Source organism: Hippichthys cyanospilos, chromosome 15 (genome assembly GCF_059441005.1).
Source record: "Hippichthys cyanospilos isolate Australia breed blue-spotted pipefish chromosome 15, RoL_Hcya_1.0, whole genome shotgun sequence".
In the NCBI taxonomy this organism is placed as follows: domain Eukaryota; kingdom Metazoa; phylum Chordata; class Actinopteri; order Syngnathiformes; family Syngnathidae; genus Hippichthys; species Hippichthys cyanospilos.
Window position 1 is genome coordinate 13,572,501 of NC_142383.1, and position 20,000 is coordinate 13,592,500.

The 20,000-nt window shown below is 39.6% G+C and overlaps 3 protein-coding genes across 4 annotated transcripts in view; all 3 read left to right on the forward strand.

Annotated features, from left to right (window-relative positions):
* adora2ab (adenosine A2a receptor b) overlaps positions 1 to 4,882 on the forward strand; it is an 8,841-nt gene extending 3,959 nt beyond the window's left edge. For both annotated transcript variants that reach the window (XM_088435923.1, XM_088435924.1), the window contains exons 4-5: positions 372 to 475; positions 2,092 to 4,882. In XM_088435923.1, coding sequence (XP_088292049.1) covers positions 372 to 475; positions 2,092 to 2,909 — 922 coding nt within the window. In that variant the 3' untranslated portion in view covers positions 2,910 to 4,882. The remainder of the gene's footprint in view (positions 1 to 371; positions 476 to 2,091) is intronic.
* Positions 4,883 to 5,276: 394 nt separating this feature from the next.
* Positions 5,277 to 6,805, forward strand: LOC148411768 (small nuclear ribonucleoprotein Sm D3). The gene is made up of 4 exons (XM_088435270.1): positions 5,277 to 5,427; positions 5,939 to 6,078; positions 6,202 to 6,394; positions 6,628 to 6,805. The coding sequence occupies exons 2-4, from the start codon at positions 5,953 to 5,955 to the stop codon at positions 6,690 to 6,692; spliced, it is 384 nt and encodes a 127-aa protein (XP_088291396.1). The 5' UTR covers positions 5,277 to 5,427; positions 5,939 to 5,952; the 3' UTR covers positions 6,693 to 6,805.
* Positions 6,806 to 8,140: 1,335 nt separating this feature from the next.
* Positions 8,141 to 20,000, forward strand: part of camkk2 (calcium/calmodulin-dependent protein kinase kinase 2) — a 19,827-nt gene continuing 7,967 nt past the window's right edge. The window contains exons 1-10 of the mRNA XM_088435508.1: positions 8,141 to 8,443; positions 12,636 to 12,933; positions 14,199 to 14,516; positions 16,162 to 16,209; positions 17,968 to 18,021; positions 19,104 to 19,155; positions 19,225 to 19,358; positions 19,621 to 19,657; positions 19,779 to 19,800; positions 19,878 to 19,966. Coding sequence (XP_088291634.1) covers positions 12,700 to 12,933; positions 14,199 to 14,516; positions 16,162 to 16,209; positions 17,968 to 18,021; positions 19,104 to 19,155; positions 19,225 to 19,358; positions 19,621 to 19,657; positions 19,779 to 19,800; positions 19,878 to 19,966 — 988 coding nt within the window. The 5' untranslated portion in view covers positions 8,141 to 8,443; positions 12,636 to 12,699. The remainder of the gene's footprint in view (positions 8,444 to 12,635; positions 12,934 to 14,198; positions 14,517 to 16,161; positions 16,210 to 17,967; positions 18,022 to 19,103; positions 19,156 to 19,224; positions 19,359 to 19,620; positions 19,658 to 19,778; positions 19,801 to 19,877; positions 19,967 to 20,000) is intronic.

The following is a 20,000-nucleotide window of genomic DNA, read 5'->3' on the forward strand; positions in this document are numbered from 1 at the left end:
CATGAAATGGTGTTTTCAAAACGTGCTTGATGAAAGCGTTTGTTTTGATTCCGAGCTACAGTACATTCTTCCGCCCTGAGAGGATATTCCGTCTCGCATAAGCCACAGCAGGTGACTCATTTGCATAAGCGCTTGCATAACGTACTTTTTCCCTTTTTCCACCAAAGCCTCATCAAGTTAAGGCTTCGTCACAACTTTTCAATGCTTGGCTTTTAGCCGAGCGACCATGAACTATACGCGGGGAATATCACCACACAGGAAGTAGTTCCTATATATACATCGATATAACTAATTGATAGCAAAGTCTTTCGTGGTTAATCTCTAGGGAATGTTGGAATTCATTTCAATAAAAAGGGTTCTTTATTTTGCAGGTACAACAGCCTGGTGACAGGCCAGAGGGCAAAGGGCATCATTGCACTGTGCTGGTTCCTCTCAGTGGGCATCGGCCTGACACCCATGCTGGGCTGGAATAGAGGTGACTGCTTTTCGTTACAGCCATGAAAATCTACCTTCCATGAGAACTAAATGTAAAATAAGAGGAATAAAAATCCATCTCTGCCAACATCACATGACCAAAGTCAGAAAACAGGTGATCTGTTATTGGTAGTTACCTGGGAACAAATATAGAATCCACTAAAATCCACTAAAAAAAATTGTATATATTTTTAGATTTATACTTCATACTATATATATATATATATGATTTTGTAGTAATTTGCTACATGTTCCAATTAATTTGCTCTTAATTTGGAAAGAAAATTTGACTTTTTGTACGCTATATTGTTGTGGAAGTACCCTAGGGGAAGTTGTTCCATCGTTATCAAACACTTTTTTGTGTACAGTATTTACATTTATGAACTTGTATACTGTATATATGTATACTGTACTCAAAAAAGTGTTTGATTTGTTTTTAATGCTTTTTTCGTTTTTTTTTTTTTTTTTTAACTGGTTTGACTTAAAAGGAGACAATTATCAAGACAAATAGTGGAGTAAGCTTAGAATCCAAAAGTTTATGGTCATAAATGAAATTTCACAACAGTGTAAAAACAGTGTTTCTCAACTGTATTTTGCCAGGCCCCCCCTAGAAAAGAGAAAACTTTTTGCGCCACCCACTAGTCGATTCACTGACTATAAATAAGATTATTATTCATGAAAATTGTTTAAGTATACCTACACATGTATCCTTTTTAACATTAACAGAAAAACGCAATATAAATCAACTTTTAACAACTGTTAATTATTTTTATCGCGTTTAGACGGGTTACAGCTTAGTCTAAAACGGAAAAAAAAGAAGCAAGTGCACCAAAAGTGCCTGAAACTAAAAGAAAATGATGAAAATGATTACTTTATTACAATTACATTCCACATGACAAAAACAAAGCCTTTTTCCTGGGATCACCTCGCGCCCCCCCAGGGGGGCCCGCCCCACTATTTGAGAAGCACTGGTGTAAAGCCACTATAACCGAACAGTGAAGTAGCGAGGGAAAACCGCAATTCTGTGCTTGTACTAGTTCAAACTCTTTATGTTTTTTAATAACCGAACAGTGAAGTAGCGAGGGAAAACCGCAATTCTGTGCTTGTACTAGTTCAAACTCTTTATGTTTTTTAATAACCGAACAGTGAAGTAGCGAGGGAAAACCGCAATTCTGTGCTTGTACTAGTTCAAACTCTTTATGTTTGTTAATAACCGAACAGTGAAGTAGCGAGGGAAAACAGCAATTCTGTGCTTGTAGTAGTTAAAACTCTTTATATTTTTTAATAACCGAACAGTGAAGCAGCGAGGGAAAACCGCAATTCTGTGCTTGTCCTAGTTCAAACTCTTTTATGTTTTTTAATAACTGAACAGTGAAGTAGCGAGGGAAAACCGCAATTCTGTGCTTGTACTAGTTAAAACTCTTTATGTTTTTTTAATAAGCGACCAGTGAAGTAGTGAGGGAAAACCGCAATTCTGTGCTTGTACTAGTTCAAACTATGTTTTTTAATAACCGAACAGTGAAGCAGCGAGGGAAAACCGCAATTCTGTGCTTGTACTAGTTAAAACCCTTTATGCTTTTTTTCTGGACTTCGCCTTCCCGTCGTCGTTTTGCACAGGATGGAACTCGACCACGGCGGCGTCCAGCAGGTGTCCCGAAGGCTTGACGGAGTGCCTCTTCGAGGGCGTGGTCACGCTGGACTACATGATCTACTTCAACTTCTTCGGCTGCGTTCTGCTGCCCCTAGTGGTCATGCTGGTGGTCTACGCCCACATCTTCATGGCGGCCCGGCGCCAGCTCCGCCTGATGGGCGTGAAAAAAATCTCCCCCGCCCCCTCCCGCGCCGAAAAATCCTCATCCTCGTTCCGCTCCACGCTCCACAAGGAGGTTCACGCTGCCAAATCTCTGGCCATCATCGTGGGCCTGTTTGCTTTTTGTTGGCTTCCCTTGCACATCATCAACTGTTTCAATTACCTGTGCGACGGCTGCCAGCGTCCGCACATCTGGGTGATGAACATCGCCATCATCCTGTCCCACGCCAACTCCGTGGTCAACCCTTTCATCTACGCCTATCGCATCCGGGAATTCCGACAGACCTTTCGGAGGATTCTCCGCCAGCGCGTTTTGGGGCTCCGGATCGGGAACGGGCGCCGGGCGGGCGCCGGGGGCGCCGTCAAGCGGACGTCCTCGCGCATCAGTAAAGAGGATTCCTCGTGCGGAACCGTGGTCAACAGTTACGTGCTCGATTCCGGCCGCTGGACGTCGTCGTTGGGGGCGCTACCCAACACTTGTATACCCAATGGGAACTTGGCGCCGCAGCCGGAAGGGACCGGCGACGCGGACGCGAGAGACGCCGCCGGCTCCATTTCCTTTGTCAATGTTCAAGCGCTTTCCTTCGTTCACGCCAACTCTGCGGAATCAACGCAAGTGTCGTAGACGTGATGCGTGCTCAACTCAATCCGCTGCTAAGATGCTGGACGCTCATTTTGAATTCTAGCTAGCTTTTTCTTATTTTGTGCTAGCCAGAGTGCTAGCTCAAAAATGACAAAAAGCTAGCTAGAATACCGGGTAGCTAGCATGCTACGGGAAGGACAACTACTTTCGGTTCTGTCGTGTTTTTCAGGTTCCCATTTCATGAAATGTTTCCTTCAAACTTGATCTTCATTCATCTTAAATCAGATGTGTCCAAACTCTCCTCTGAGGGCCGCAAACAGAAAAATAGAAAGACTTTTATTTTAACTTTAATTAAGAGCTGTAGCAATCAATCAAGCAAGTAATATCATATTGTCTACATAAAATAGTTATTTAATCCTTGTGCAGTATTTTAGTTATCACCATCTGGGTGAAATTTCAGCTCTCTAGTACCTTATTTCATTATATTAGTACCTTTTCCTACTGATGTGAAATGCCTTTGAAGTAAAGATCAAAGGACTGGATAAAATACTGCACAAGGGTTAAAAAATAATAATAAAAAGGGTTAAAAAAATATTAATATGCTACATAAGACTTTCTGTTAAAGGTGATGAGGCAAATTAGATTTTTTTTTCCTCACTTCTAACGCTGTCTTCCATCACAAATTTTCATCAATTGTCAAAATGTAATTTTAGCATATTAAACTGGGGGCCCCTAAAATGTGGGTGGGGGGGGCGAAAATGACCCTCGGGCCGTAGTTTGGACACCACTCTATCAACTATCTGCAATACTGTTTGAAATGCATGTCAAGCTCCACATTTTTCCCTTGTATTTTTTATTATTATGTTTTTTTTCTTTTTTTATTTAACTGCGAGCAGATATTGTACCTGCCAAGGGCAATATTTGTGAAAATATTGGACATTTGTGGTTTTATTTCGTGGTGCCTGATATTGATGTTAAACTTAAACTTATCTGTTAAAAATTTATTTTTGCAGTCTGAATTTTTTTTTTTGATCGATTGAATGGAATAAATTCAGTACGATGTCCAATTCGAATGCTATCTGCTTGTTTATCGTTTTTTCAAGCCTGACTTGCAGATATTTATCAGCCGTTTTATGAAATGTAAATAAGCGAAGTTGTGGGAACGTGATGTTTGATGGGAAGTCATCTGTTACCAAGGAACTTCTTAAACCGCATCAGTTTGTGGAGTGATTTGATAAGTGCTAAGCAACATGACGCCGCTTGACTGATTTTTACGTTGAATTGGCCGCCGCGGCCCAAAACAAAGAGCATATTTTATCAGGTCAAATATGAGACCATATGCCTACGACGGGGCCGCTTTCAGAGTCACGTTTGTAGACACAGGCCGCAATGAAAAAGTCGTACTGGCGCGTCGGCCTGAAAGCCGGAGGTGTTTACAGAGAAAGCGCACGCTGACGCCAGTCTTCCAACCTAATGCAACGGGTATCAAATGCGGCTTTATTTGATGATCTCTTTTATTGCGCCATTACACTTTCTGTTTCCCCATTAAAAATGCCTTTAACTTTAAGAAAGACTGGCATTAAACAACATTTATGTGCATTATAAGGCCCATACTTCCAGGGATTGAAAAACATGGTCATACAACGTGAGACCGGGTGTGTCCAAACTGTGGCGCCGGGGCCCATTTGCGGCCCACAATGCAAAATGTTGCAGCCCACACCGTATACTAATAATACATTTCGAAATGGCCTGCAATGCTTTTTAAAGATGTAATCAGCAGGTTTTGATGGTAGACACTGTTATGAGCATGAAGAACCAAAAATACTAGTGTTTTAACTCATTCAATGCCATGAACATATTTTCAGTTTTTTTAAGAGTATTGGACATTAAATCCAAGATACTTCAGTATTAAATCGCTACTTACTGTAACTACATTAGGGACTTTAATTTCCAGATACTTAAGTATTAAATCGATACCTAAGTATCCAGGATTGAATGTCCGGACTCTTAGATTACTAAAGTAATTGATTATTTTAGTAATAAAGTCATCAATTTAGTAGGTAACAAAGTGCATACCTGTGGGTACTAAAGTACCAAAAGTAATTACAGGTAATATATAAAGTAAGCGATTAGGTTAATGACTTAAGTACTAAAATAATTGATAACCTTGATCAATCACATTTACATTTACATTTACATTTAACCTTGGTAGTTACCCAGTAATCCATTATTTTGGGTACTAAAAGTACTGTTACTTTAACTACTAAATGTACTAAAGTATGAAAAGTAATTGTATAAATGTATAAACTATATGCTAAAGTTAATGTAAGATAATGCACTGCGAAGAGCAAGCCGTTTAAAAGAACTCCGATGATGCTGTCAAACAATACAAGTCCCACAATGCACTGTACCGCTAAACCGGAAGTATTCCAATGAGCTCGTGTTGCATTGTGGGTAGGCGGAAAAAGGCTCCAATAGACGCTAAAATCGACGAGCACACGTTGTTAACTCTTTGGTGAAAACGCTAAGTTTAAACTGATTTGCTTCTATAATATTCCAGGTAAGGACAACACAAAACATTACAAATAGAGCAATAACATCATATTTTCATAAAATTGTGCCAATTTGACTGAACGAACGGCAGCCGTATTTCTTTTTTTTCAACATGGCTTCTTCCATTCATAATCGAACTATGTAAATAATTACCTTTGGAACTGAATTTAGTTAATTCTCACACGTTTTTCTTTTGCATGTATGAATGTTTCTAAAGTATTTTTTTCACAGGCTTTCTTTAGTTTTGTTGTTTATGCTCATTGAGCTCGTAACTTGGAGCCGGTTGGAGCTAGCTAAGATAGCTGTTAGCATCATATAGCACTTGCAGTTAGCGTTTGAATTAATAGAGCTCACGAAAGACCACAAATGCATTGCATTTCATGCATTTAGAAATTATTCACTTAAGGCTGGCTCTTGAGCCCTAACATAATTTCATAAATCTGTTTAGCAAAGTAAGAATGTTTGCTACATTTATCATAAGGAAACAAAGAGAAAATCGTCTGGTGTGTATTTTGCAGGAACCTAGCTGAAAATGTCGATTGGCGTGCCCATCAAAGTTCTGCACGAGGCCGAGGGACACATTGTGACCTGCGAGACCAACACTGGAGAAGTGTACAGAGGAAAGCTTATTGAAGCTGAGGACAACATGAACTGCCAGGTGAGACGTCGCTGCATCACACAATTTTTTAGTCGATTACGCCATCTAGCTGTTCATGGGCTAGGCACACCTCCGCATGTCAGGAACTGGGCTCAATTTGGTGTTTATTGGCCTGCTTGACAGATGTCCAACATCACGGTGACCTATCGGGACGGGCGGGTGGCCCAACTGGAGCAGGTGTACATCCGCGGCAGCAAGATTCGCTTCCTGATTTTACCCGACATGCTAAAGAATGCGCCCATGCTAAAGAGTATGAAGAATAAAAACCAGGGTTCTGGTGCTGGAAGAGGCAAGGCGGCCATTCTCAAGGCACAAGGTGAGAGTGATACCTCCGATCCCTTCTAATTATTCTACTAACTTCAGACAGAAACTTTTGTAAAGTAATCCAAGTGAAATACTTCTGAAAAAATATGCCAGTTGTGTTTCGAATAGTGCTTGCCTTTATGATAGTTTTTAAGTGAGATTATTAGATTTTAAACCTGGATCGCAGACTTGCTCAAATGTTCCGCTGACCACTCACTAAAATAATTCTTATTGCTTTCTTTGCAGTGGCTGCAAGAGGCAGAGGGCGTGGTGGAATGGGAAGAGGAAATATGTTCCAAAAGAGGCGATAAATGCTACAGCCTTTTGCTTTTTGTATAGTCTGTTTTTTTTTCCGCCATTAATCTTACATGTTGCGGTGTTTTGCCCCATTTTTTAAACGAAAAATAAACATATTTGAATTTGATGTATCTCGTTGACTGAAATTGTACTTTACTGCACGGTTTGTACGTTGCCTTTGCTTTAACTTTTTGTTTTATCGGCTCCCTAAAAAGAAAGTTAATCCAAGAAATTTCTTTACAATGGTTGCATATGCCCTCTCCAGTCATCCATTTTGATTAATATTGCATATTGTGGATTGTCCTCCTGAGACCGAGCCTATTCATTTTTCTGTCCACTTTTATGTCATTTTTGTTCCAGCAAAACAGTAACGTTAATTGTATCCCAGCCAAATGCATGATATGTCATTGAAAGGGATTGAATGTCCTCTATTGAGCACACTAGGACTTAGTAGGACCACTCGAATAAGTTAGAAGATCTGGACCAAAAACTAATGTCCACTGAAGTGGCTTCAAAAGAATAGGCTGGTATTTATTATGCAGCAAGCGGCCTTCAACAAGTGTGATGTCATATTTAGTGGATAGCAAGGGACAAAATTGCTGATGGATAAAAAACTAGTAGTTTTTATTGCTTTATTCATATTTCACAAATGCAGTATTAACTAATTCCTGATCCCCATTTGGATTTATTTTGTTCCAAGTGTTTGGCTAAAAGGGAGCTAAAAATGGCTGGTATTAAATGAGTTCTAAAGTGATTCATTTAGGTAATTGAGTAATGAAGTATTCAACTGCTTTATACATTGAAGTAATTTGTTATTTTGACTAATTTGGTAGGTAATTCAGTACAAAAGTAATTGATTATTTTCAATACTTCCTAAAGTATTTTACTTAAGTATCTGAAGTAATTGACCATACGTTTAAGTAATTCATTAAGCAGATAATGAAGTACTAAAGTAATTAATTTCTTTGGGTTTTTCCTTAAGTAATTGATGACTTTAGTATCAATACCTTGAAGTGAGCAACTACAGTAGAATTTATTAGCTTAAAAGATTGACCAATTGCTATTTAAGATAATTGGTTACTCTTTTACCTAAATCAAATTTAGTACTAAGTTCATTCATTTCTCAATTCGTCTCTTTATACTGCTTTGCTTTGATCCAAACGTGTAGATTACCACGATTGAGAATTAGAAGAAAAAAAATGTTTTAAACAAGCACATTGGATTGTTGTGTAGAAAGCGACACAGAAAGGTAAAACTGATTTGGGCTGTTAGGCTGTTGCAATGTGCAGTTTAAACACGCTCCTTGTGCAAATAACAAGGCGGCGCAGTGGTGTAAGAAAACGTGATTGTTTTTATATGATTTTATTGTATCGCATGCAAATTCTATGCGTCGTGAGAGAGGACGCTTGGAATGCATGTAATTGCAATTTCTCATTAGACCACTAGGGGAGCCGTTGGACCATTGATAGAAGTGGAGATTCCCTAGAGCCAAATATAAAATTTAGGTCATAAAGATAAACAAGATTTGTCCTAAGGCCAACCCCATCCCTCGAATGTGCATCCTTTTTTTCGGACTTTATCTTACTGACTGCTCTCACTTTTGTTCTATTTGTTTTTCTCACTTTCGCTTTTTGTCGCTCATACTCCAGTATTGGTTGTGAGGCACTTGCTCGGCTTGACTTGGACCAAGCTAGCTGTCACATCTCCGCCGCCCCCGAAGACGAGAGATCACTTTCCCACATTTTGCACCAAACAACACGACGAGGTAAGCTTTCGTTTCATAAGAAAGCGTCATTTTTTTCCTGCTCGGTTCACAGTCGTCACTTGGCATCCTCGCCTCCCGTGTTAACATCTGGAGCGCGACCGGGGGAGGCAGCGGCGGCTAACGTTAGCCGAGTTAGCCTACTGGGACGTCGGGCGACTTGAACGCTTCTTTAAATTAAATACTTCCCATTCGGTGTAATGTACGCTTGTTGTTTAATTGGACATCAAAGGGGTCTCGTTCGTCACAACGCCGTCGCATTTTTAATGTATTAGACAAAGTGGTATTTGTATTTTTAAACCTAAAGTGTTCGTGAGAAAGAGGAGGGCATTGAACGCATCACCGCTTGTGTTGACATGCAATGGAAACAGACTGGCAGAACACAACGCTTTAGTTCTATTCTGTCGACATTCGTTGCGATATGCTCATTTCTAACCAGGTTGTGGTCGAATTGAAGTATTTTATGATGTTATTGTTACACTTTAGAAACCGTCAATTCATTCTGTGGTTTAATTCGACTGAGCATCACCTGAAAGCTGTCAGGTATGATTGACAGTGTTCTCTCGTTTATCGCGGGGTTACGTTCCCAAAAATATACAATGTAATTGAAATTCGCGAAGTAGACTTTGTATTGTTTTTGATTTCGTGCCCATTTTTAACGTTTCTTTTAGTTTGTTAAAACTGATTTATAAGGAGCAAAATATCAAGTCAAATTGAAAAACTGCAATAGAAATGTTAATAAATGGATATTCATGTTATAGAGGTAGGATTTCATTTACAATAAATATAGTCACTATTTTTGACTGATCTGGCTAATAAGGAAGAAAAATTGCAAGAAAAATAGCTATGTAAACTGAAATAGAAGAAAAATGTGGTCATGAAATAAAATCCACAATAGTTTAAGCCGCAATAACCAAACTGCAAGAATGGGAACTTAAGAAACCTAGAAAACATGAAGGATAGCGGCCCTTGAGAACCGAGTTTAAACAACCCTGATTTATGTACTCTAACAATTTACAACTGTTGTAGTCAAGTAACACTGGTGTCATTATCTAGTCCTCCATATAATGACCTTGTATCCTTAAATTAAATCATGAAATTAATTAATTAGCTCTTTCTGAGTACCTTCCATTCAAAGCTAATGTTAATTTTTACAAGCAGTGATTAGGTGAACAATGCAAGTAAATTATGCAAAGAATTGGTCATTTTATGTCAAGTAGTTGCGTAAAGAAAAAAAAATCTGAATCCAGAGTAGGACTGAAAAAAAAGTTAACCAAGCCGGGTCTATCATCTTTAATAATTGCATGTGTTTGGGTGCGTGAATGAATGTTCATCCCTCTGTCTTGGCTGGCAACCAATTCAGGGTGGCCCCCGCTTACCGCCCATAGTCAGCTGGGATAGGCACCAGCAGGCCGAGTGAGGATAAGCAGCTCTAGAAAACGGACGAATGGAAACATTTTTGGATTATTTAGCCTATTGATCAGTAAACCATATTCTTTTCCTGCCAAAAATATGCAGCATCTCATATTTTTTTACCTGTAAATGACAGTTTTTAGTACTGATGTATAGTTTATTTAGCCATTTTCTCAGCTATGATTATGTAAATGAAGTTGGTCAAGGATGCTGATGGGTCCATTTACAGCGGCTTATCTCTTGCGCGGATCACTCTCAGGGTGGCCTTGTTGATCTCATAATGAAGCCGCGGATCCTCCTCTCATCCAGATGGCCTCGTGTTAAACATGTACGTCTGGGAAAAACATCCGCATGTTTACATTTAATGCCGTACTCCGCCTATGACTTTAGTCAGCACCCACACACACACGCTATGTTCAGTTAGCCTTACTCTCCTGTTAGAGAAGGTCGGGCCACGTGATTTTGGTGACAATAAGACGCTAAGTAGAGCATCTGGAGCTGGGCAGCTGGTGTTTGAAAAGGTTTGAATCGAGCTGCTTTTTTGGGATTTTTCCAGTGAGCCGCTGCAATCAAGGTTGCGGACACATTTTCAGGATCTGTGATTGTTGCACACTTTTTTTTTACTTCTGTCACCAGACCAAAAAAGTAATACGTTGATGTTAGCCAGTTGATATAGCCTATGATATCATTAATATGTATTGTAATGTTAGGACTAGTGGTCAGGGATAGACACAGGTTATTATACTCTTCCGGGCACTTTATTAAACTATTTGTTGCTAAACAAACAAAAATCACCGCCAAAAAATAGGCCAGGCCCCGCCTTTTAAAGCCATACACACTCAAAGTCACAGCTATTATGGCACGGCACACAAATGGTAAATGGTAAATTGACTCTCACTTATAATATCAACCCTAAGTGGTAAATAGCTGAATTGCATATGCACATTTAATTGCATTTGTTTTTTTTAATAATATAAAATCTAATTTGAACTAATCAGTCAATTATAATCAGTCAAATTATTGATTTTGAAAGTATTCATTAACTGCAGACTAATTTGAAATCGTACCATTTGGTTTCAACTACACCGTGCAGTAGACGTGCAGCAATTGATGGACAACAAATCCATGATGCAATTAATAATTATTTTTGCTAATACGATGGCTTGAACTGTCCAAATCCTCAAAATTTAGCCTCTCAACAGTTAATATTCTCAGATTTCTGTCAGCCTCTATGAAAGTCAATATTAAATCAAAATTAAATGTTTACAAGCATCTGCTTTTACTTTGGAAAACAATTTTCATTGTTTTAGCCAATTTCCTGACATGATATGGACCAAACCAGTAATAGAATAATTCAAAAAACAAAAACGTATCTGTTTTCCCTGTTCAAATATAATATATATTTATGTTAATATATATAATGTAAACCCATCATTTTATAATGTAAACCCAGCATTTTCCCTCATTCGCGTAAATTAAAAGAAACGTTGTCATCAATTTGAAGCATTAATATGAATATTATTGTAATTGAGTTTTTTTTTTTTTTTTTTTTTTTTAATTTCCAGGGTCTCACCTGGTGCTCTGAGTAATTCCATATTCTAAAAATAGCTTGTTCAAGCAATGCTTCACAGCTCATTTACACCACATTATTTTGTCACACTAACACGCTTCATGCCGGCTTATTTACAGCTGTGTCAATTAACTGAGTCCATGATGTACCTTGCCTCTCATAATTTAATAAATCACTGTACACGATTATTATCTCAACATTTTGCACGTCATTTAATTTTGAACAAATCCAATTTTCTTTACATACATGCCCGTTGAGTTCAGGAGGTTTAAAGTTGATTGAAATCCAGAATGACTGAGGGAAAATTCTGATTTTTTTTTTCCTGTGGGGGTGGGGAGGGTTGAATACTATATTATCCAGCCTTACTAATAACAATGCGCATCTGTTTAAAATGTAAAAAAAAATAACGGCAGATGATGTTTTGCAAAGGAGTCAAAAAACACAATTTAGTTGCTTCATGTTCCAATTAATTTGCTTTCATTTTGAAAAGAGAAAGATAATGTCCATGCCACAATGTTAAAGAGGCTGAAACTATATTTGCTGTTACAGTACCTGCAGAAATCCTGTTAAAATCTCACGCACCCCCAATTTCAGGACTTGATAAACATGATAAAAGCATTCGCATTAGATGAAATGAAACTCCATCTGCTTAAAAGTACACTTAAAAAAAAGTACACTCTCCACAAAACTCCCCCGTGCATGGAGCTACATTTTAAAAATGTAGCACTTGAGACATGATCACAAAAAGATATTATTTCCCAAGACATGCAGGGATTCTATTTGACAAATGCGGAACGGTATAATGTCCTCTCTTCTAATAGGATTAGTAACTGAAGCCCTTGTCATCCGTCTTTTGGATATTGTGATGAATGACAAAGGTCTTGTGTTTGAGAGGAAAGCTACGAGTACGGAGGAGGCTGGAATAGAACTCGTTGACTCACCGGAGTCAAAGGAGGAGACGGAGACGCAAATCTGAGAGCGCTCTGGATTGCTACTGTCACCTTCAGACGATTCGTTCCTTTTTGTGCTTTAGATTTCAAAGTACCTTCAAAATAATTAGCACTTAATGAGCACAAGAGCCCCATTGATTCACTTGGCGCTAGCGCAAGATGGCTGACGTCAACGCGCGACTAATACTTTCCATCCCTTATGCTTGGGTGTTAACATATCACCAGATGTGTCAAATCTTTTTTTTTTTTTTTTTTCTTTCAGGCATCATCCCCCTGAGGTTAGCATCTGATGGAGCAGTTGTTGTCAGTGTTTGCGAAGAGGCACCATGTTCCCTTGTCACATAAGCGCCTGGCCCGCTGATGAGCCCGTCGCCTCCTGCGGCGGTCATGCGCCAGCGCCGCAGCCTTCGCAGCCGCTCCCCGACCTGCTGTGCAGCTGTCCCGCACCGCCGTTGAGCGCCCACGCGGAAACGCCGTCCCCGGACCCCATGGAATCCCTCATCGTGGTCACCGAGTGCGAACCCAGCAGACCGTCGGGAGCGCCTGGCGCCGTGGAGGAGGTAAGATAGAACATGCAGTACTCAACCCTCGTGCATACGTGGTATCGATGTGGGATCTTTTCGATTTTTTTCTTTGTGAAATCAAAGGAGAAAGCATTGAAAAAAAAAACACTAGGCAGTTGAAATTTTACCCTAATTATAAAATCAAGTTCAAAATACAACCATGCTGCAAATTCTAGCAGATTGCCGTACTAAATAATTCCGACGCATGTGTTCACGGGTACCAGGATGGACGTATCCACACTCATTATAATCCCCGTTTTTTCCATGGATGCTAAACCTATGTGTTGTATTGCATTTCCTGCGATTTTTGAACCGAGCTCTTTAGCGGCGGTGGAGATAGTCCAACAGATACAAATTTGTCGAATGACTTGTGTGTAACACTTTAAGACAGTAGGTGGCGCCAAAGACCACAATGGTTATTTTTTTTTTGTCCTTGCGTCAACTCCTACGCGAAAACACCAACTTGCTTGCTCGTAATTACTCTGTATGATAGGGGGAAAAGCGGTTAGCTTGACTCGCTTTTTCAAGTTGTGTATTTTGCCTTGTATTTCATAAAAAAAAATACATATGTATGGATAGAGCTCATGCCACTGAACATTGAGTGGTTTAAAGAAAAAATAATTCATGAAAAATGTTAGTTATCCAGCCCTCAAAAGCAGGTACCGCGTTTGTACAAAAAACGAGAGAGTAGTCTTTTTAAAATGAGTGGACAAGCGTTAATATACTACTCAACCATGGATGTCCACACTTTTTCGTAAAATAAAACCAAATAAAGGCCTTTATTCTGGGTTTGGTCGTATGACATTCAAAAGATGAGCCTTGATTGGTCATTTCTTAAGATTTGAGCACATGTGATATCTTTTTCAGTCATAATGTGTGTGTAAGGACAATAATTGGACATGAAAAATAAGTCATCAATTAATTGTAGACAATATACATTACAAAACAATCAAAAAATAACTTGATTTATCCCCAGGGGCAGTTGAGCAGCGTCACATTTGGGTAATTAAAAAGTATAGAAAAATAAACACAACATAAACATTCACATTTTAAAAATGCAACAAAAATATGCATAATCTCAAATCAAGATGAAATAACGTGGAATTAGTTTGCGCTTTGTTTTGAACTCATATTCTCATTTACTGAGTGAATTCATCCTGTCTTTAGTCATAACTAAACAAAAGGTCTTACCTTCAAATAATTTCATAGAAACGTTATGCATTGAACATACGAAGGGTTTCGCTTCCTCGCCATCTCCTCAGGTGGAAGAAATGGACAGCTCCGAAACGCCGCCCTTGCCCGCGTCGTCATGCGACCTCCTCTCGCACACGGTGGGCCGCCCGGAGGCTCTGCTGCCAACCGGCGAAGAGCAAAGGGCGCGGCTCAACCTGTCCGACAGGAAGCTGTCACTGCAGGAGCGCTCGCAAACGCAGACGTCGCCCTGCAGCTCGCCGGGACTCAACGGCCGTTACATTTACCCGTCGTTACCCTACTCCCCCATTACATCGCCCCACTCCTCTCCGCGCTTGCCGCGTCGGCCAACTGTGGAATCCCACAGTGTCTCCATCACAGACCTCCAGGTATGGCACAACCCTCGCATTGCACCCCTATATAAACATAAAAAAAAATAAAGACAAGCGACATTTTGTCACTATAAAGTCATTTAATGATAAGCTGATGTTCCAATTCATTTGCTCTTAATTTGAAAAGAAAAGCGCACGGTTGAAATGGAATTTGGACTTTCGTAGCAGTCAATGGCAGTGACGGAAATTTTACAGGAGCTAGCATGTTAGCTAACTGCATGTCACAATTGCGCTGGGTAATTGCTGGCACAAATGAAGGCTTAAATCATTCTTATGTAATGTAGAAGTGACTCATGCCAAACTAAAAAAAAAGGACACAAAAGACAGGAAAACTGAAATACTGAAAAATGTTTGAACAATATGCATTATTCATTTCCAGCCCAGTTAAAAGTGCTCTTGATATCTGGAGAAACCCTGCAGGTGCTGCATTTACCATTGTCCTTAGCTAAAACAAACATGGCCGCCTCCAGAGAAGTGACACCCCCCGTGTAATGTAATTTAATGATAACTAGACCTATGATTATATTGAAAACATACTGCTTTTTTAAGAACGCATTCATATGCAAATTTTTGAAATTTACAATCATTTGTTTGATTCCTTTTTCATGAAAAACGGTCTAAATCTTACACACTGTCCCTTTAAAAACAATAAGATTTTTGCTGATGTGGGAGTCAATTGGAAATATATTTTTGGCCAGGTTAAACCTTTTTGCGGTCCGTTTCCGGCCCGCGGGCTGTATATTTGACACTCATGTGTTAGATTTTTGTCTTATAATAAGTAATTGTTTTCAGGTTGTTTAAATGCTTTGCTCTGAAATATCGGGAACTATGAGACACAAAAATAATCCATTTTGACTTCCAGCTCATCTTGAATATCCATGAGATAAATATCTGCATTAGAAAAAAAAATCTCCTTTTTTAATGCATTTATGTAGCATTTTTCCTCTCAATTTCATTTATCTCAAAGCTGCAATGCCACCGGTAAAGAGTTTTTGGATACAAAGGTAAGATTTTATAGTCCGTAGATATTAATAGCACCTGCTTTAGTTCAAGCTTCCTTTCCCAGTCATTGTAACATCTCGATCAAATTTTAATGACTTAAATCCTCCGCCAAACAGTAGCCTTTTTAAAAATGCAATAAAATATTACGGAGTTTGTTCGGCATCTTCTACTTGAAGTGCTCCACCGCACTCACAACACTCCATTTAAAAATAGCAGCCTGCTTAGTCACTGTATCCCTCTGCGGAGAACCATCCTCTGTAGTCTGGCTTCAGATGCTCCTCGGCAGCTTCTTTGTTCTCATTCGTCTTTGGCACCTGCTGCTTAAAAAATAAAAAATAAAAAAAACCCGAAGGACAAAATGTTCTTCAAAGCTGCGTCATGAATCTCGTCTGCAGACGCGCTGCATAATAATAAGGGGGGGAATAATTCTGTCAACTTGGAGTTGTTTTGGATTTTTGCATGTCACAAGTAACATTCCTTGATGTAGATCTGTAAATGTTGAATAATTCTCTCGCTTTCATAGGCCGCCCTTGCGATGGCGTTTTTTTTTTTAAAGCGATCTTTTTAACAGCGCGCTTAAGCATCTTAAGATTTATTTGAAAATGGAACACGTTCTCCTCTTCTTTGTCTGCTCCTCAAGGACTGCGTTCAACTCAACCAGTACAAGCTGAAAGACGAGATCGGAAAGGTACGGTGGAATCGCAGTTCGCCGACTCCCCCCCCCGTCACTTTCTCCCTTCCGCCTCCCGCACGTCTGTCAAGTCGCGTTCATCATCGGGGGACAGGCGATGCGCGCTCTGACATCCTCCTTCCCGGATGTCCTCCTTTCCCGAGCTTTTTTGTGTGAGCCGGTCGGCCCGCCAGAGAGTCGTAAGATGGATGAGGGGCTGGTATAAATAGGACTCTCCGAAGAGTTGTGCCAGACTCGCTGGATCTCACTTGTCAATGTAGATTTACAGCACCGTATTGTGTCAAAGGGTCTTCATTTCAAACTAAAAGATTGGAATGAGCATTTGACTACAGTGGAGCCTCAAAACACCGAATTTACATTTTAGAGGCCGAACGATTTATCGGATGGCTGATGAAATCGGCCGATTATATCCCTTGGAGCGTCGATCAAAAATCATCTACCAAATGGTCGCTATGTGCTGATTATTATTTACCTTTATGTACGCGAAACATTTACAGCAGTTGTCTTATTTGTTACACATAATATCCTTAAATATATATTATAAAATTTGTTGATGAGCTCGTTCTGGGGGCTTGTCATTAAAAAGCAAGAAAATCTGCATTTTTGCAAGCAATGTTTAGGTCAGCAATTCATGGAAGTTGTGCAAGGAATTTATCTGGCTCTCCCTTCTTTTTACATGGCCAATAGAATAGAATACATTTATTGTCACGGTAAAGCAGGTATACAACAACGTTGGGAGTGCTGCTCTGATTGGTGCATTTTAAACAAATATAAGTAAAAAAATAGAATAAAATAGAAATCATGAAAAGTCTTAAAATTCTGTTTTGAAAACAGTCTTAAAATACATAATGTGACTTACATTTAACATACATGATACCCATTCAGACACTAGTAACACAAACCCTGATGACAAAAATGATGTCCTTGCAAGTTCAATAATTGTGCTATGCAATGTGTTAGGTGAAACGAAAAATGACGTTTTTTTTGTTTTTTTTTTAACATATTGGTCCCTACTATTTGAATTGGTGATTGGGAATTGGTACCAAGACTAGTGCAACTTCATATACACAAAACCTACATCAGGAGAAACAAATGCCATTTTATGTATTATATTTTTTTCATCTTATCCATATCGGTCAGGCCCTAATATACGTACACCCAATATTTTCAATAAACTTGGGGAAAAAAGTGTTTTTAGCAACTTTGAAATGTTTATACAAACTCGTAGGAGAATAACGTTACGTAACTCGTTGTGTATATGAGCTTCAACGTTTTTAAATCTCTCTTTTATTAGGTGCTTTACCAGAGCTTTTCAAAATAAAATACAATGTCCTGTGCCAAAAAAGTGCTTTTGAGAAATGGACACTTCTAACTCCAGTAAAAACAACAGCCATGGATATAAATTAACTTAATAAATTAAGCTTAATGCAACATGCTCCTTTTTAAGCTAGCGATATTGATATCGTGTATGCTAAGCTAACATCGATGCTACTTCGCATCTGAAGCTAACATGACATTTTCTTTGACGTAAAAATCACCCCTACCAACATGGCCGCCACATTGACTCACATGGGATCATCTCTATTTCCTTTACTATCCTGAAACAAATTTTTTAAAAAATGATGACGCTAACATTATCGTGTTTGCTTTCACTTCTTCATCGGCATGTTTTTGTATCCTCGGCTTGTCGTCTCCCATTGAGCACGGACAGCTGCTCCATCTCATGTTTTCCCCCCTCTTCCCGAACTACCGCAGGGCTCCTACGGCGTCGTCAAGCTGGCTTACAACGAAGACGACAACACCTACTATGTGAGTGCGCGACACGCGCGCGACGTCGGCTTTTCGTTTCGCTTACTTGGCTGGCGAAACGGAGCGACGTTTTCCGCGCTTCTCATTAAGCCCGATGCAGATACAACGTGACTTGCAGATTATTATAATGACTCTTCTAAGTGACATGCAGTAGCTTGCAGGGCACATTTGCTGATTGTATCACTAGCATAATAACTGAAGGCCTTGGGGAAATTAAAAAAAAAAAAAAAAAAAAATCCTACAAGGATGTGAGTACTTTGTGGAAGCTGATTGAATTGGATGGATGTGTCATTTAAACCGATTTTTGCGAAAAAGACACTCAAAAAGGGGGCGGGATAATAATGACTTGTAAATGTCAAATAATGGCTAATATCCCATTCAAGGATGAGCTAATTCTTATTTTATTATTTAACAAATCCGTTTTTATGTTGGGTTTTTTTTTTTCGAAGAAGAAATTGATGCTAAGTGAAGAACATGTTTGTAAAGAAACTTTTCGAACATGTTTTTAGTGTTGAAATAGCTTGAACGCAAATCTGGTCACTTTTGGACACTTCGGGTGTCTCCAAAGTATCGGAAATTCCGCCTCCTCCTGACCAATGGTTTTCAATTTTTTTTCGTACCATCCGTGTCAAATATTTGTTTTCAGGCAAGCACTCTGTTAACTAGTACATTTGCAACTTTGGAACTACCTTTGTATTAGTATCTCTGGTTGTATTTTATGCAAAAAAGATATAGTGTAAAATCCTCTGTACATTTCTAGCTCGTTTTCAGAAAATTGCGTCACTGATGACAATTAACTTTATAAAGACAAACTTCTGTTTTCCAAATGAATCACTATAACACTATTTACCAAGTAGTCTCTTCATGTTCCAATTATTTTACCCTTAATTTGAAAAGGTTCCTGTCACTGCATTAAAAAGGATTACATTCATTTGCTGATACCTTTGTGACAAATATGTGTGAAAATAGGGTAGCCGCATTTGAACTGGCGTGAAAAAGCAAAACGCCTCCACATCTTTGAAGGCATAAATGAAGCTACCGCTTTGATGTTATTTAATGGTTTCTCTTTCAAACCCACGCAGGCCATGAAGGTTCTGTCCAAGAAGAGGCTGATGAGGCAGGCGGGTTTCCCACGTGAGTCGGCATCCGGACGCCATCTGCAAGTCTTCCATATGTTCTCTAATGTAATCTGTCCTCCGTCAGGACGACCGCCACCTCGGGGAGCCAAAGCGGTCCCCGAAGGCCCTCCGCAACCCAAAGGACCCCTGGAGAGGGTCTACCAAGAGATTGCCATACTCAAAAAGCTGGACCATGCTAATGTGGTCAAACTAGTAGAGGTGAATGCTTTTATACTACTGTAAATTTCTGGCAATAATCCGCAGCTTTTTTCTCATCATTTGAGCCTTGCGGCGTGGTTTATCTGCATTTGTTTTTACTAGCCACCAGGGGGCAGTCCATCGCTAAAAATGAACGCGTGTATCTGTCCAAGGTGACAGTTTATCAAACATGTTATAGAACTGAAAATATGACTCGCTTGTTGACAGTCTAGTGTGTGCATTGTGCATGTTTTGATTTTTATCTCTGTGTATGTGGCGCCAGGTTTTAGATGATCCCAGTGAGGACCATCTGTACATGGGTATGTTTCGGCCAGACACCTTTACCTTCTGCGCAATAGAATACATGCACACACCATTTAGAACAGTTTGTATTTTTCTTTGGTGGGAATGGCAACGACTAATCACATGTTTGCGTTCCAGTGTTTGAGCTGGTCAAGCAAGGGTAAGCTTAAGCCTCTTGAATGAATTCCTGCTCATTAGTTATGACGGCTAATTGCATGCGTGTTTGTGGCCGTCCAGAGCCGTGATGGAGGTGCCGACGGATAAAGCTTTCAGCGAGGACCAGGCTCGCTTTTATTTTCAGGATCTGCTCAGGGGAATCGAGTATTGTGAGTCCCGCACACGTCGCCGTTATCTTTCCGC